Source organism: Propithecus coquereli, unplaced genomic scaffold, assembly GCF_000956105.1.
Source record: "Propithecus coquereli isolate 6110/MARCELLA unplaced genomic scaffold, Pcoq_1.0 Scaffold118, whole genome shotgun sequence".
Classification (NCBI taxonomy): Eukaryota; Metazoa; Chordata; class Mammalia; order Primates; family Indriidae; genus Propithecus; species Propithecus coquereli.
Window position 1 is genome coordinate 4548344 of NW_012135858.1, and position 14557 is coordinate 4562900.

At 41.2% G+C, this 14557-nt stretch overlaps 1 protein-coding gene across 1 annotated transcript in view; it reads right to left on the reverse strand.

Annotated features, from left to right (window-relative positions):
• Positions 1–6850: 6850 nt before the first annotated feature.
• The window catches only part of LYPD6B (LY6/PLAUR domain containing 6B), a 94184-nt gene continuing 86477 nt past the window's right edge, over positions 6851–14557 (reverse strand). Inside the window, exons 4-6 of the mRNA XM_012659292.1 lie at positions 13235–13333; positions 9379–9509; positions 6851–7557 (exon numbers count right to left, since the gene is read on the reverse strand). Of these exons, the coding sequence (XP_012514746.1) occupies positions 7393–7557; positions 9379–9509; positions 13235–13333 (395 nt within the window). The 3' untranslated portion in view covers positions 6851–7392. The remainder of the gene's footprint in view (positions 7558–9378; positions 9510–13234; positions 13334–14557) is intronic.

Below are 14557 nucleotides of genomic sequence, written 5' to 3' on the forward strand. Positions count from 1 at the left end.
CTTATTAGGATTCTGCACGTGTGCCCTGGGAACTGCATCCCACATACGATGGTGCTGTCCTTGCATCGTTAGCACAAACACTTATCCAAGTCTGACAAGGGACATCAAACCACTTCAGGTAATTGCATTTTCAGAGCAGTTGATAATGAAACAGGGAAGATTTGGCCTTGCCCCTTGCCTTGCTCAAAAAATAGATAAGATCTAGCATTCTTGCTTTTTTTTCCCCTTTAATAATCAGTCAAAAAAGTTTTGCCTCCAACTATTTGACTGTTTTCTTCCTAACCATGAACTCTAAGTTATAATCATGGTCCTTTTGTTTGCAATATGTGCGTCATTATCTTATTTAATCATGGCTTATCTTTCCACTTAATTAAACTCACTTTTCACATTGAAACTTTGCATTAAAAAGAAAAATACAGATGTCATGTAGAATTATTCCACTAATCTATTATATCAGTAGAATAATTGCTCCCTGCCCCCAGGTAGTTAAAGATGAGATATTATTGCAACTATGATCAAAAATCTTTCTCTTGTCTTTCTTCAAATTCCTGAATTTTTAAAGCCAGGTAAGTATAAGAGTATCAGATCCTGAATACTGCTAAGAAAACCTCTTCCAAAATCAATGCTAACCATTCGATTTATGATTGATTATAAGGAAAAGCCCACTAAAAGAAATGTGGGTTTACCTACGTTAGGCAAAATACTGCATTATTCTTTTAGTTTACCTTTCAATTTAATTATGTCTTCATTTTCCTTGGCTGGGTAAAATACAAAAGTGCTTTCCTTAAGGATCTGTCCAGATCTCTGACAAAAAGGCATTCTCTCAGTCCATGAATGAATTCTGATCTAAATTCATTAGTTAAAATGTGGTAGATACTTAATATTTAGGACTCATCTCTGACTCAAGATTGATTTCATAGTAAATCTGGTAATATTTAGAAATAACAAATGACTGCTTCAGAGAATTCTTCAGAAAACATATGGAAAGATAGGAAACAAGAAAAAGTAATCAGAAAACTTGTTTTCTTGATTGAGTTACAGTCGAGCCCTAAGGAGTGGTGAGCACGAGTTTGATTAAAGTCAGTTCTGGACACTGAATAGTCAATAAACATAAGAACAAAACCAAAGAAAAATTATTTGAAGCTTTCTCTTTTTTATGGCGATCTCTACACCTTTGCTCACCTAAGGATGATGGCAACAGGTCTGTACAGGAAGGAGCCTATGATCTTGGAGAAGTGAGTACTTCTGAAGGTTTAAGGTTCATTCATTCAGTGTGCATTTATTAAGCACCTATTAATAGAATATACCATGTATTTTATAAGTCAGTGTCTTACCCACTCCCACGTCTTTGCAGGTTCCCCCTTCGTATCTCTACAGTTGTAAGGTGGTGTTGGCTACACAAAGCGTACTCTATGGAAAGCAGATGCTCAGGGAAGAAAAGGTTCTCTCATGGAATCATTTGGGGAGCCCTGCAGACGCTTTCCACCCCTTGCAGAGTTGCAGTGTACATTAACCAAAAGAAAGTGTGGTAGGAATTGTAGGAGGCTGGGGAGCTTCGCTGCCTGGGTCTGCTTGTAGCTCGCTGCGCGCTTAGGGCAAGTTCATATGGTTCTCAAAGGCTCGACTCTCATCTCTGACATGATAGCATTGTCTCAGCCACCTGCCTCCCCACGCAGCCTCACACTGTGCGATCTGCAGCAGACTGTTCTGGCTGCCCACCATATCCATTTCTTCTTGCCTCCTTTCCAATCCTATTTTGTTCAGGTGTCTCCCCTCCACCTGTGCACCCTACATGCCTCAGGGGATACTGAGTTGCTTTGCCTTTAGCTGTACTAAGCCAAGGGCGACCATCTTCCTCGTTTGTGACTTGCTGGGTGGCTGAATGAAGACTTTCTTCTCATCTTGGAGAGCTTCCAATTGCTTCCCTCTGTCTATACACCGGCGGAGCTAGACACTGGGTGGGCAGTATCGCACAGCTGTGGCCAATTGGGTACAAAGGACGTGAGGGAGGTGAGAACAAATAGAACAGCAGAGAATGGAGCTAGAGCCACTGGATAAAGTCCACCTTGAAACCCACCCTCCCTCTGGACTTCCAGTTGTGTGAGACAAGAAATTCATTGACACATTGACACATTGGACTGTTATTTGTAGTTGAAGTTATCTGATGACTACAAGCACTCTATGAAAGATGCCCTCCTTAGCTGGTGACCCTCAAAAACCTTACCAGAGTCTGTTTCCAGGACCTGCCCCCATGTTGCCTGTTGTCTTTTGGACAATATTGGCGTTGGAACTGGTTTTTAGTCTGTGCTTAGCCCCTGCGGATGGGCTCACCTCACCCTTTGCTTTGCATGGCTTCTTCCTGCCTCTCTCAGCCACGACTCCCCGGGGACTCCCGTGAACATCCTGCCTGCCTGGAAGGGGGCCCAGACTCCCTCCCCAGAGTTCCCTCTTGTCCCAGGCATCCCACAACCACATCCAACATGGCAGCCTTGCCAAGTCACAGTGTCCTCCAAGTGCTCTGGCCCCTTAGCTGGGACTGAGATGAACCAAGAGAGTCTTCAGATGGAGGTTTACAAGACATGTGATGCTCTCAGCACAGAGCTCTATAGCCTTATGCTGAGGCCCTGGGCTATTGGTTCTAAAAATGAAGCTCTAAGACTACCAGTGTGAGAATCATCTGTATCAGAATAAGATGCTTGTTAAAAATGCAGAGTCCCAGGTCTGCCACACAGTATTCCTAGCAGAACTGTGGAAGCCCTACTTTTCACAGCCCAACCATGGTTATCACACACTCTGGGTCACCCCAAAAGCAGCTCAGCTTCCAGCCTCAGCAACTGATGAAACAGAGGCCAAGGCAATGGGCAAGGGGAAAGAAACAGAATTGTGAAGGTGGAGGGAGCGTGGGAAGCGTGACAGAAAGATGCCAGCCTGTTTTGGATGTACAGTAGGGAACTGTGCCTAACTGTGCGGGCTCAAGTCACCACAGATGTTTGTTTTACAGTTTCTTTGACTTTCACCTTTGTGTGTCTGCGAGCTTTGTCTCCAGGCATGATTTGTACCCAGACACGTCCAGCATCACTACATAGCCCTCTACAAATTGTAGAGTCGGTGACAAAGGATGAGGCAAAAAAGAAAACGTCCAAGATCCAAAGGATATAGCAAACTTTCATTAGTTGTTAGTTGTAGTAATCTACCTGTCACAAAAATTTTGCCTAAAAGTCGAGTCATCTGACAAACGTGAAATATATTTCCCTGATTCCATGCCACACCCCACCTCCCAGGTCCGTGCCCATCCATATTGCTCATTGCCTTGTGTGGCTTTATAAGTTCTTTCCTAGGAAAGACAGAGAAACCAACCCACCACCTTCTTTTTTCTTGTGAAATTTATTTTACCCAGTGACTGACATGACAGAATGCAGATTGCATGGAAAATAATGCCCATAATTTCTGATTGCTAACTTTGACTCTGAATTGAAGTAGGGAGTTTGGACATAGATGGAGAAGAAAGTGTAAGGTATCAGTTTTTTTCTTTCTCAAAGCATGATTGATGGGTGGGAATTCAAAGTTTATTCTAGAATGTAGATCTATTCAAAATGGACCTTGACAGGCCATTCCCTCAGATTCTCCTCATATTCATAGCTAATCTCCTTGTCTCTTTTATAACCATAAATCTACACATTCCCCTTCTTTCCTGGCCCCACTACTCCAATTCTCATTGGACATTTTGACACCAAAGTACTTCTCATTTTCTTGCACACTAGGGGCAAATTAATCTGAGGTCTGGGATACTTGGCCATTTCAGGTCCCTATGCAACAGACTTAAAAATCCATTTGATGAGCCCTAAAGACTTGATTTTTTTTTTGAATTCTAGTTTAGAAGTTACATTGGAGATACCACAGAGTCAACACACGCAGGGCTTTCACATCAGAAGGCGAAGGTCAGGTCAGAGGCACAGTAACAACCCTGTATTTTATTCTTTCGTTTGGTGGCTCACAAAGTGGCTGTGTATCAGAATCACTTGAGGAGTCTGTTAAAAATACAATTTTCTTACTCAACCCAAAGAATCTCACTTTCTGGAGTTGGGGTCCAGGAGTCTGATTTTCTTCCCTTTTTTTTCACAAGCTCCCCCACATCATGCTCATGCAGATGCCAAGGACCCGTTTACTGATGACTTTGGGGGAGCACTTCTCTGATCCAGTGGCTCTCAAACTTGTTAAAACATAAATTGAACCCTCAACATTTCCAAGTCAGTAGGTCTGGATGGAGTCCAAGAATTTGCATTTCTAACAAGTGTCCAGGTGATGCTGATGCCACTGGTCTGGGAGCCACACTTTGAGAATCTCCCTCTGACCCACGTTGCTCACGCGTGCGTTTATTATTCATTAGCATTTCCGTTATGCAGCCAAGGACCAGGCTTCAGAAGAAGGAATAATCCTCTCAGGTCAGAGGTGACACTCTGGTTGAGCATGATAATAACCTGAAAGTTTCTATTTTTTTAAATTTAACATTCAAGTATCGGAGCTAGGCTTGGGCTTCATCTCAGACCTACTGAATCAACATCTCCAGAATGCCCTGGGAATTTGTTTTGTTTTGAAGTTACCCAGAAGATTCTGATTTATTACAAGGATTTGAAATCATTTTGTTAGATGAGCCAGACTTGTGAGTTCATGAATAACTTAAATAAAAAAATACTTGATTTTATCGGAAATTCAAATTTAATGGGGCATTCCATATTTTATTTGTAAATCTGTAAATTATTGTTTATCTAAAATTCAAACTTAATGGGGCATCTCATTTTTATTTGTAAATCTGTAAATTATTTTTTGTTTATCTGAAATCCAATTTAATGGGGCATCCCATATTTTTATTTTAACGTCCTACTCACTTAGCTGTCTTTGCCAGAAGTTTCTTTCCTTGGTGTATTCCCTCCTTTGCTCAACATACCCCTATTTTAAAGGCTTGAGGGACTGGAGGTGAGAAGAGAAATGCATACAAACATGATGTGTGGGGTGAAGAAGAGAAAATTAGGATGTTTCCTTGGGAAAGGAAAAAAAAAGCACATACACAAAGGAAAATTCATTAATCTAGACAGCAGAAACAAAATCAAAAAAAAAAAATGTACTGTCTGCTAATGGTTTTTTACCAGACAATTCGTCAATTACACAGTCAAAAGAAACCCCGGGGAATAAAAAGACACAAAAGATGCTATTAAAACGTTCCAAGGGAAGCCATATATAATTAATTTCAAACAAGCATAAGCTATGAAAAAGCAAATACTTCAAGGTGCTGAGTGAAAGGTGGGATAAATCTACATCAGGCATTAAAATTGATGCTTCCAGGTGAGTCTAAGTTTAGGCCAGAGACAGGGAGATAATGATGTCTGCTCCCTCCCTGTTTTATGGGACACTAAAGAGACTTAAGATGAAACACTCTCAATGTGTTGAGGATGAGAAAAAACATAAATACAGGATAGCCCATGACATTAGTACGTAACTGCTAAGAGCTAGAATGGAATACATGGAACAATCAACCAAAACAGAGAAAAAAAATTCACTGATGCAGAAGACAAAACAAGGGAAGTGACCTGGCAAACCACTGCCCAGGCTGAGTAATCGTCATTAGCACCATGGTGCCTACAAATAAAGTAGTTTTCTCCTTAAGCAGTCTTAACATGTCATAGGCGAGGCGTCTGCAAACTTTTCTTGTAAAGGGCAAGACGGCTTTTAGACTTTGCAGACCATATAGTCTCTGTTGCATCTATGTAACCCTGCCATTGTAGCATGAAAGCAGACATAGACAACGCATAAACAGACATGGCTGTGTTTTACTAAAAATGTATTCACAAAATTAAATGATGGGACTGATTTGACCTGTGGGCATAGTTTGCCAACCCGTATCATAGGTGGCCCCATACTGCAAGAATATTATTATTAGTATATTCTACAGGGCACTCAGCATTCTAATGGAGGACTTTTTGGTTTTTTTTTTAAAGAGATAGGGTCTCACTCTGACACCGAGGCTGGAATACAATAGTGTGATCATAGCTCACTGCAGTCTTGAACTCCTGGACTCAAGCAATTCTCCTACTTCAGCTTACTAAGTAGGTGGGACTATAGGTACACACCACCACACCTGGCTAATTTTTTGCAGAGATGGGGTCCACTATGTTGCCCAAGTTGGTCTTGCACTCCTGGTGGCAAGTGATCCTCCCACCTTGGCCTCCCAAAGTGCTGGGATTACAGAAATAAGCCACTGTGCCCAGTTGTGGATGTTTAACTGGGGGAAAAACATTCATTCCATTAATGTACAGCTATACATACAAGGGCAGAGTGTTTAAAGGTTGTTCTAAAGTGTGAAGGCAAAAATTAGGATTCTAGAAATAGAGAGACGATGCTCATTTGAATTTCTGAGGTTCTGCTATAAAAGGGAAAGAGAAGGAAAGAATGGAATCAAGTATTTTACCAAGTGTTTGGAGAGGTTCTCTTGGTGGACCTGACATTCAGAGAGAAGATGCCTATCGTGGGGAAAGGGGCCCCCACCATTTTCTCTGACTAGGACGCTTAAAGCTGCTACTGCTGAGGGCGCATCATATAAGGTGTCATCTTCCTTGATCAGGGAGGTTCCCTGACCTTCTCAACTCACTTAGTTTGCATTTAGCATCCCAAAGTGTGTCCTTCCCAAAACAGAGAAAAACTAAGTCGCTTTGGCATAGAATTTTATACTTTAACCCAGCATACATCACCAACAGCGCACAGAAACAGGGCTTTAGTGACCTTGCCTATGAGCCTGGTAAATGTGTTACACCAGAGGCCTCCACATCAGCCAACAAGCACAAGCATGCATTTACACTGTATAATTTAAAAGCTTTATTTCCCCCCAACAATTAGCAAATGGATTTCATATTAGTTCAACAGCAAGTTTTCTCCATACAGTTGCCTTTCTCATTGATGATGCCATTGGTGGGGGAAACTGCTCTCTCATGGGGGGAAGGGTTAGATTTCATAGAGACACTCTGAACTAATCGCAGAAACAAGAGGGTTTGCCCTGGCAGCCTCTGTCAACAAGGTCAAGAAATTCTTTCAGCTAAAGGCCTAGTCAGGTGGGGACTAATTGCCAGGATCTTCCCTGCAGAACTAGCCAGATGGAGCCCCCTTTGACCAGGAAGGCTGGAAGTTGGACCATCTTCTCAGTTCCTGCCAAATTCCAATGCTCAGTCTTATGGTCTCACATGGGCATATTTTCTCAAAGCAAACCACCGGCTTCTGCCTTGGGGTCCGAGGCACACTCTTCACCAAGTGCAAGATTGGTCTTCATGCCAAAGTTCACCGTGCACACTGTTTTTGGCTTGTGTTTTTGAGGACTGGTCTCTGCCTCTCTGAGGAATGGTGGCATCATAGCAACGGAAGCACAAAGACCCAGACAAGCACTAGTAGGTAGGGCGCAGGGACACTGCTGCCAGATGTTCTCTGAGCGTGCATTACGGCGAAGACCGCATTGGTGTGATTGGTGGGTAATTCTACATTGCAGATCATTCCTTCACAGCAAGACCTACATTCCTGTTACAAAAGAAAAAGAGAAGAAGGAGAGTGAATAATAGGAAAAAGAGAGAAAGGGAAAAATAGAAGAAAGGCTTCACTAGCTTTGTCTGAAGACAGACAATTAGAACTGGCTCTCCAGACTATGCGTCACTCAGGCCCTCAGGTACCTTTCCCCTGTAAATGGACCAGGAGAGAAAGACCGTCTTGAGAGTCTTTTCATCCTAACTGTGATTTATCTGCATCAAACTCAAGCATTAGCAAGGCAAAGAATAGGAAGGGAAACTGAATAAGACCGCTTGATTAAGTCAACAAATCTTCTAAAGGTTTGTAAAGGAAAACACTGAGATGAAAATGAAAGCTAGGAAACTTTTGGATTAGTCATTGATTTTCTTTCTCAGTACTACTTGTTAGGAGATAATAATGGCTTTCTATTGTCTATGCTAACACCTGATTCCTATCATCACAGCAGCAATGGGTTGATAATTATGGCTGCTGAGCGGTGAAAAAGGCTTGTTCCCTAACAGGTGTTTTCAGAGGATGTTTTCAGGTAATGCCAATTTGCACCTGGTACAACTGCCTGTGCCAGATCAACCCAGCCATTCACAGAGGCTTCCAGGATGGCATGATGAAGGCATCAACTCTAAGCATCTGTATCAGTGGTTCTCAACCCTGGCTACACATCAGAATTACCTTGGGGAACTTTTTTTAAAAACCCTAATGCCGGCCGGGCGCGGTGGCTCACGCCTGTAATCCTAGCACTCTGGGAGGCCGAGGTGGGTGGATTGTTTGAGCTCAGGAGTTCTACACCAGCCTGAGCAAGAGCGAGACCCCGTCTCTACTAAAAATAGAAAGAAATTAATTGGACAACTAAAAATATATAGAAAAAACTAGCCGGGCATGGTGGCGCATGCCTGTAGTCCCAGCTACTTGGGAGGCTGAGGTAGAAGGATTGCTTGAGCCCAGGAGTTCGAGGTTGCTGTGAGCTAGGATGACGCCATGGCACTCTAGCCCGGGCAACAGACCGGGAGCTTGGCTCTAAAAAAAAAAAAAAAAAAAAACCCTAATGCCTGGGACCCCTACCCTGAGGTTCTGTTTCATTTGGTCTGGGATGCCCCCTACCGCCACAAGCACAGCTTGCAAAAGCTGCCCCGGTGAGTCTCGTGTAGCCAGAGCTAAAAGCCTCTGATGTCAGAACCACTTTCTACACTTGTAGGCTACATCAAATTCTAAAACCTCATGAAATGAATTCTTTCAAGCAATGTTTTCTCAAACATTTCAGGATCCCAGGCATATGAAAGAGTAAAATGCTCATTTAGAATGATAGAATGAGAACGGTAAAGAGATCAGTTGGTCTAAAAATTATAATTCGTTGCATTAAACTGAGGCTAATCCTTCAGACTGTCACTCCCTCAATTAAGCAGAGGTAGTGGGAAAGGCAAGGTTTCCTTAGTAAAGGGTGTCACCATTGTCCCTGTGCAGTGTTCTTGGTGATTCCTGGCCATGAACAAAATAGGTGAGCTGGACTCTGTCGTGTTTGTCATTCTTGCACGGATGGTTTGCTCTTGAGCCATCAGAGCTGGCTTCAGACCACTCACCCAGAGGCCTAGGGTCTAGCTCTGGAGTCTGGGAACTGTCACTCATCTTTAGTAACATTATTTCTTGCTGAAGGACAAAAAATCTTTGACTTCTTTTGGTCTCCGTTTTATCATTGTAATAGAGTCTTTCCTCAAAATATAAATATGTTCATCATGTTATCCTTACTGCCTCCCCCATGAAGTATAACTTACCATTACGAGCATGAATATTAGACAGTAACTTACACACGCACATGATCCTTACCGTATGTTCAGAATCGTGGATGCGGTGGCAACCGACAAAATGACATTCAATCTTGGAGGCACACTTCTTGGTGATGGATGTACTTCTTCCTCGGCTGTTGAAGCGATGAACTGTCAAACAGTACTGTGTATCTAGGCAAGAAAAAACAAAAACAAAAAGGCAACTTCATTTTCCACACTGCAAAACAGATCTCTCAACAATCACTTCAGAAATGTCTAAAATTCATGATGATCCTTAAGTTTCTGCAAGAAATTTAATAGCAGTGAACTCTAGAGTTTCCAGGTGGTGTTTGTGAAAAGACATCAGCTTCTGAAGCACACGTGTGTTTTCAAAGCAACTATAAGCAGGCACCCATCCTTTGGTTTCAGCTGAAGCCGAGGAAAAAATGTGCAAGCTTTTCATCAAAACCATGGGTCTGCTCTGGGCTTCTTTCTCTCCCCCTCTGAAGCACATGTTCTAGAACTAAAATAACATGAAAACTGTGAATGTAAACTGCAATGGGTCAGAACACCTGTCGCATTATTCAATATTTGTCTCTTATATGCTAATGGGTCCACGGGTGGAACCGCAATGAAAAGCAGACGCTTCAAATTACACATCAAGATCACCTTCCTTATCATCTAGTTCTTATTCTTGTCCCAATGTGTCAGACTTTTCCTCAGTAATGTATTTTCATTTTTTCTCCTCTCTTTGACTCTTACTTTCTCTGCTTCCGCCCACCTCCTGCTCTGTATAGCTACAGCACCGCGTTTCTACACGGAGTTATCCTTACGGTTTTAACCACTCGCATGTTAGTACTTCAGGTTCTTTCAAGACATTTCACTCAATACCCCAGGACGTTCTGCTTTGGTTCTGTGTCTCCCCTATAGGCACATCAGGCCAATGAAATGCTTCCTCATTTACTGAACAGGGATTATGGCACCAATGTCACAGAGTGGGGACAAAACTGCACTATAGTTGAGAAGATTGGCCTTATGGAACTGCCTCTGTCACGAGTGAGCAAGTCACGTTAGATCTTTTGATCTGGTTTCCTCTTTAGTAAAATGATGATAGCAAATGCACTGACATTTTTTTAGGGTTGTTGTAAGCTTTAACTGTTGTTAGCGATAGCAAGCACATGTTGAATGTGTGCCATCAGCCAGGTAGGTACTTCTAACTTGTGTTCAATCATTCAATCCTCACCAAACTCCTTAACGTAAGTCCTGTTAACATCGTCATGTTACAGATAAAGAAACTGAGGCCCATGGGAGAAAATGGTGGAAGGTAGGATTCTAACCAAGGCAGTTTTCTAGGGTTCATCCTCCTAACCAGAACACTATTCTACCCCTACTATATTTAATATTAAACTCTATGGTGCTGTAGAGTGCTCTGTAAGAGTAGCTGACTTCTGAGTTCAGAAGGAAAGGGAACCACTGAATGTTTTAGAGAAGCCATTCAATTTCTACTACAAACAAATAAGAACTGAAAACTGGTAGCTGCACGGGTTCATATAGAATGTCACACATGCTAAAGCAACCCTTAAAAGTCAGCATAAAAGCCAGGGTAAATAAAACGAGAAATGTCATTCTTGTCATATCCTGTTACACTGAGAATCTCTTCTAACAACACCAACAGACCACAGAAGTGAAGCTATAAAGGGAAAAGCAAACCTGAGATGACAAAGAACAATAGCTGCAGGCCTGTTTGCCCCAAGAAATGGTTGACTGTCACTCTCTGAAATAATGACAAAATGGAAAGTGAGGAATGACGCCCTGAGTTAGAATCCCAGATGGTTAGTATCTTTGGGACTTGACTGGCAAGAATGTCCTGTCGTGCCATGCTGGAATGCAGGGACATTCCGTGTTAATCTCGTTAAAGTCGGCTCCCCAGGTGGACATGGCAGAGCTGACTCCCTTCCCCTCCTTCCCATCTCTGACATTTTCTTGCTGGTGGAAAGCTTCAGCTTTCCCTTTCTGTTCATCCGTGTTTCAACAGAGAAGACAGTCTAAAATCCAGAAATAGCCATGCATCGTCCCCGCATGCATGTTAAAATGGCTTTGGTTAACGAATGACAAATTGGTGCATTATGCACAGACCTAGTAGGAACGGTGTTTTGGTACAATCAAAACAACAGCATGGTTTATGGAGATAAGAGGTTGGACGTCAATGCTTCTGTTTACTACTGTTCTAACCCTTACCACCAAGTTTTTAGGGGAATTTAAATCAAATTTTTGAAGAATGACACTCACCCTCTGAAACAAGTAGTAAAGAGAAGTATGAACCACCCTTGAAAACTTTGAAATAACTAAGATAAATTTCTGTGGAAAGTCTAGAAATAAATCCCCAAATATACACAATCATACACTTACTCATAAGTGTACACACGATTTAAGGATGATCACTCTACAGAAATGTAAAAGAACCTTAAGAACAATATTTTGGTAATCAACTATTCTTGAGAAGAAGTAATAAAAAATATTGTTCTTATAGATGTCACAGCCATTTGTGTTAATTTATGGCATAAGATTCTGGTGGAGGTCTCCAGTGGCTTTATCTGGAAAAGGTAAGGCTATGCCACTGTCATAAAGACTGTTCTAGAAATTTCCAAAAGAGTCAAGGTAATAGAGACCAAAACTACTAATCTCTAATTCTGTAAGAGTCTATTTGTTTATTCTGGTCTTTTATATCTGAGAAACCTAAAAAACAGTACAATCAAAAATCTGAACAGTCTGATCTCCTTATAAGTAGAGTTTTTAAATTCCACATCATCCATCAGCACATTCTGTCCCTGTCTGTTTCTACTTGGTGTTCCCTTCTACTCTTGTCCCAACCATCCATTCTCCACACAGTAGCCAGGGCAATGTTCTGGAACATGACCAATATCACATAATCCCTAGCTTAAAACTCCCTACTGCCTTCCCATCACATTCACAATGAAATCCAAACTCCTTATTGAAAAAAGAAGACCCTGCATGTCCTGGTCCTTGTCTCCCTCTTGGATTTTTTATCTCCCACTAAGTCTCAGTGGCCAGGCTCCTTCCTGACCATGACAAGGCCAAGCCTACTCTTGCCCCTTGAAACCTTTGCATTTGCTGTTCCTTCCTCCTGGCTTGCTCTTCCTACAGATCTCCACATGGCTGGCTTGTTTTGGGTATTCAGGTCTTAGTTTTAATGTATCCTCCTCAGAGACTTCCTTGACTACCTCATCAAAGGCACTGATTCATCCAGTCAACAAATATTTACTGAGTGCCTCATATGAGCCAGGTACCAGATTAGGCACTAAAGATACAAGGGCTGTCCAGAAAGTATCCAGCCATGTTATATTTTATTATTATATTAACAATGGCTGGATACTTTCCAAACAGCCCTCATATATCAGGGAACTAAACAAACTAAAAAGGTACTCAGATGTTATTTAACATTATCTAACATTTAGCTTGCTTGTGATTTTTCTTAAATGAATGAATGAGTTTCCCAAGGATCAATATATCTCAAGAGTACAGAAACCTTCCTTTGCTTTAAACCTCAGTAAGTATGACTGTTCTGGAGGCATCATTAAGCATTTCTGAAATTCTGAAAATGCCTTAACCCACATTGTGGTCTATCTGTTCTCCCTGGTAGATACCATTTAAGAAATACTTCCTCAAGGCATTCAGCTACAAATTGAGGCTTCCGCACCAGTTTCCAAGTCCTCTCAGAATAGTCTGATGTCTGGATAGTCTCTCAGAAAAAAAAAAAAACCCTCTGATTCCTAAAGAATGTCGTCAGCCTGTTAGTATACTAATCCATTAGGTAAGACATCTCTGCTCTAGGCAAGTAGGGAGAGACCTAAACGAAGTGAGATCACAGAAGAGTGTTCCAAACACAGCAAACTTACTTTGTGGACACCATTTGTCTTCTGCCCATCGATTGCAATTGTAATTATCCCCTGCATTTTCACAGGTAAAACACTTGAAGCTATTTGGAAATGGTGTAGCTTTAAAGAGAAAAAGCAAAATGAAACAGTAAGTTACAAAAATTTACAAAAAGTTGCAAAACTTTCAAACCTCAAATACGGCACAAAATTAGCAACTTTTATTAGATGAAACGAAATTTATAAGCCATCATCCTTAGAATTTCTGTTTCTAGGAAGTTGGATTTACCCATCAGGCTTTCAGGCAATTTCTTTGTTCCCGTTTATTTAAATATTTCATCTGTGAATTTCCACTATAGAGTAATGAAAGTGGTTCCACAAGCCACTCTGAAAGATCCATGGTATTGTTCTATTATCATCAATGGTTTGAGAATAAGCAAGGTTGGAGGGGATGGACAAGGGTGGTAGCAGTATTAGAACCAATCATTTGATCTATGTCATCCCTGAGAAGAACTGGAGCCCAACTAACCTGAGTTTGGAATCTGTCCCTCCCATTAATTAGTTGTGTGATGTTTAACTTCTAAGATATAATAATGTTTGTAATAACAATGAAGATCCCCATGACTTGCAAAGGTACAGTGAGGATTAAAACGGGAGGTTACAAGAAAAATACCCAGTGGAGTCTCCAGCACATCAAATCATGCTGGTTGCCATCCATACGCACTTCCAATACAGCTACATTTAACCTCACATGAGTAATCTCATTTGATATATGTCAATTATCACAACATTAGACCCTGACCGGAATGTAACATTTACTATGAGGATGACAGTAATGCTTAAGCCCTTACACTCAGGTCAGAGTGTTATGGAAAGAAGAAATTCTGAGTTGCTGGCAGTCTGGTTTGAGAGTAACTAGCATTTTTTTTTTTTTTTTGTCTTTGTGCCTTTTTCTTCTTTCTTTCTTTCTTTTTGCCTTGTATCTTGTCATTTTAACGGGCAAGAAGAAAAAATGAAATAATTTGACATTTCTGTATAGGGACCTGCGTAAAACTTTTAGTTCTCCCATTCTTGGAGAATGAAATAGACAAAGAACAAGGTGAACCCCAAACCATCCCAGTAACATAACCAAAAGTTGGGGTGAAAATCAGAAAGCAGTGGATATTTCATATAAAGGGGAAGATACGTATTGTTGCACAAAACAAGAATAAAAGCTAAATTTTGTAGGACATGAAGTTAAATATTGTGAATACATTTCAGTTTTGCCTATGTATTAATATAAAAATATATTCAGCAGGTAAATAAATAATGACATCCATTTTCACTTATTAAATCACTATAGTTTAA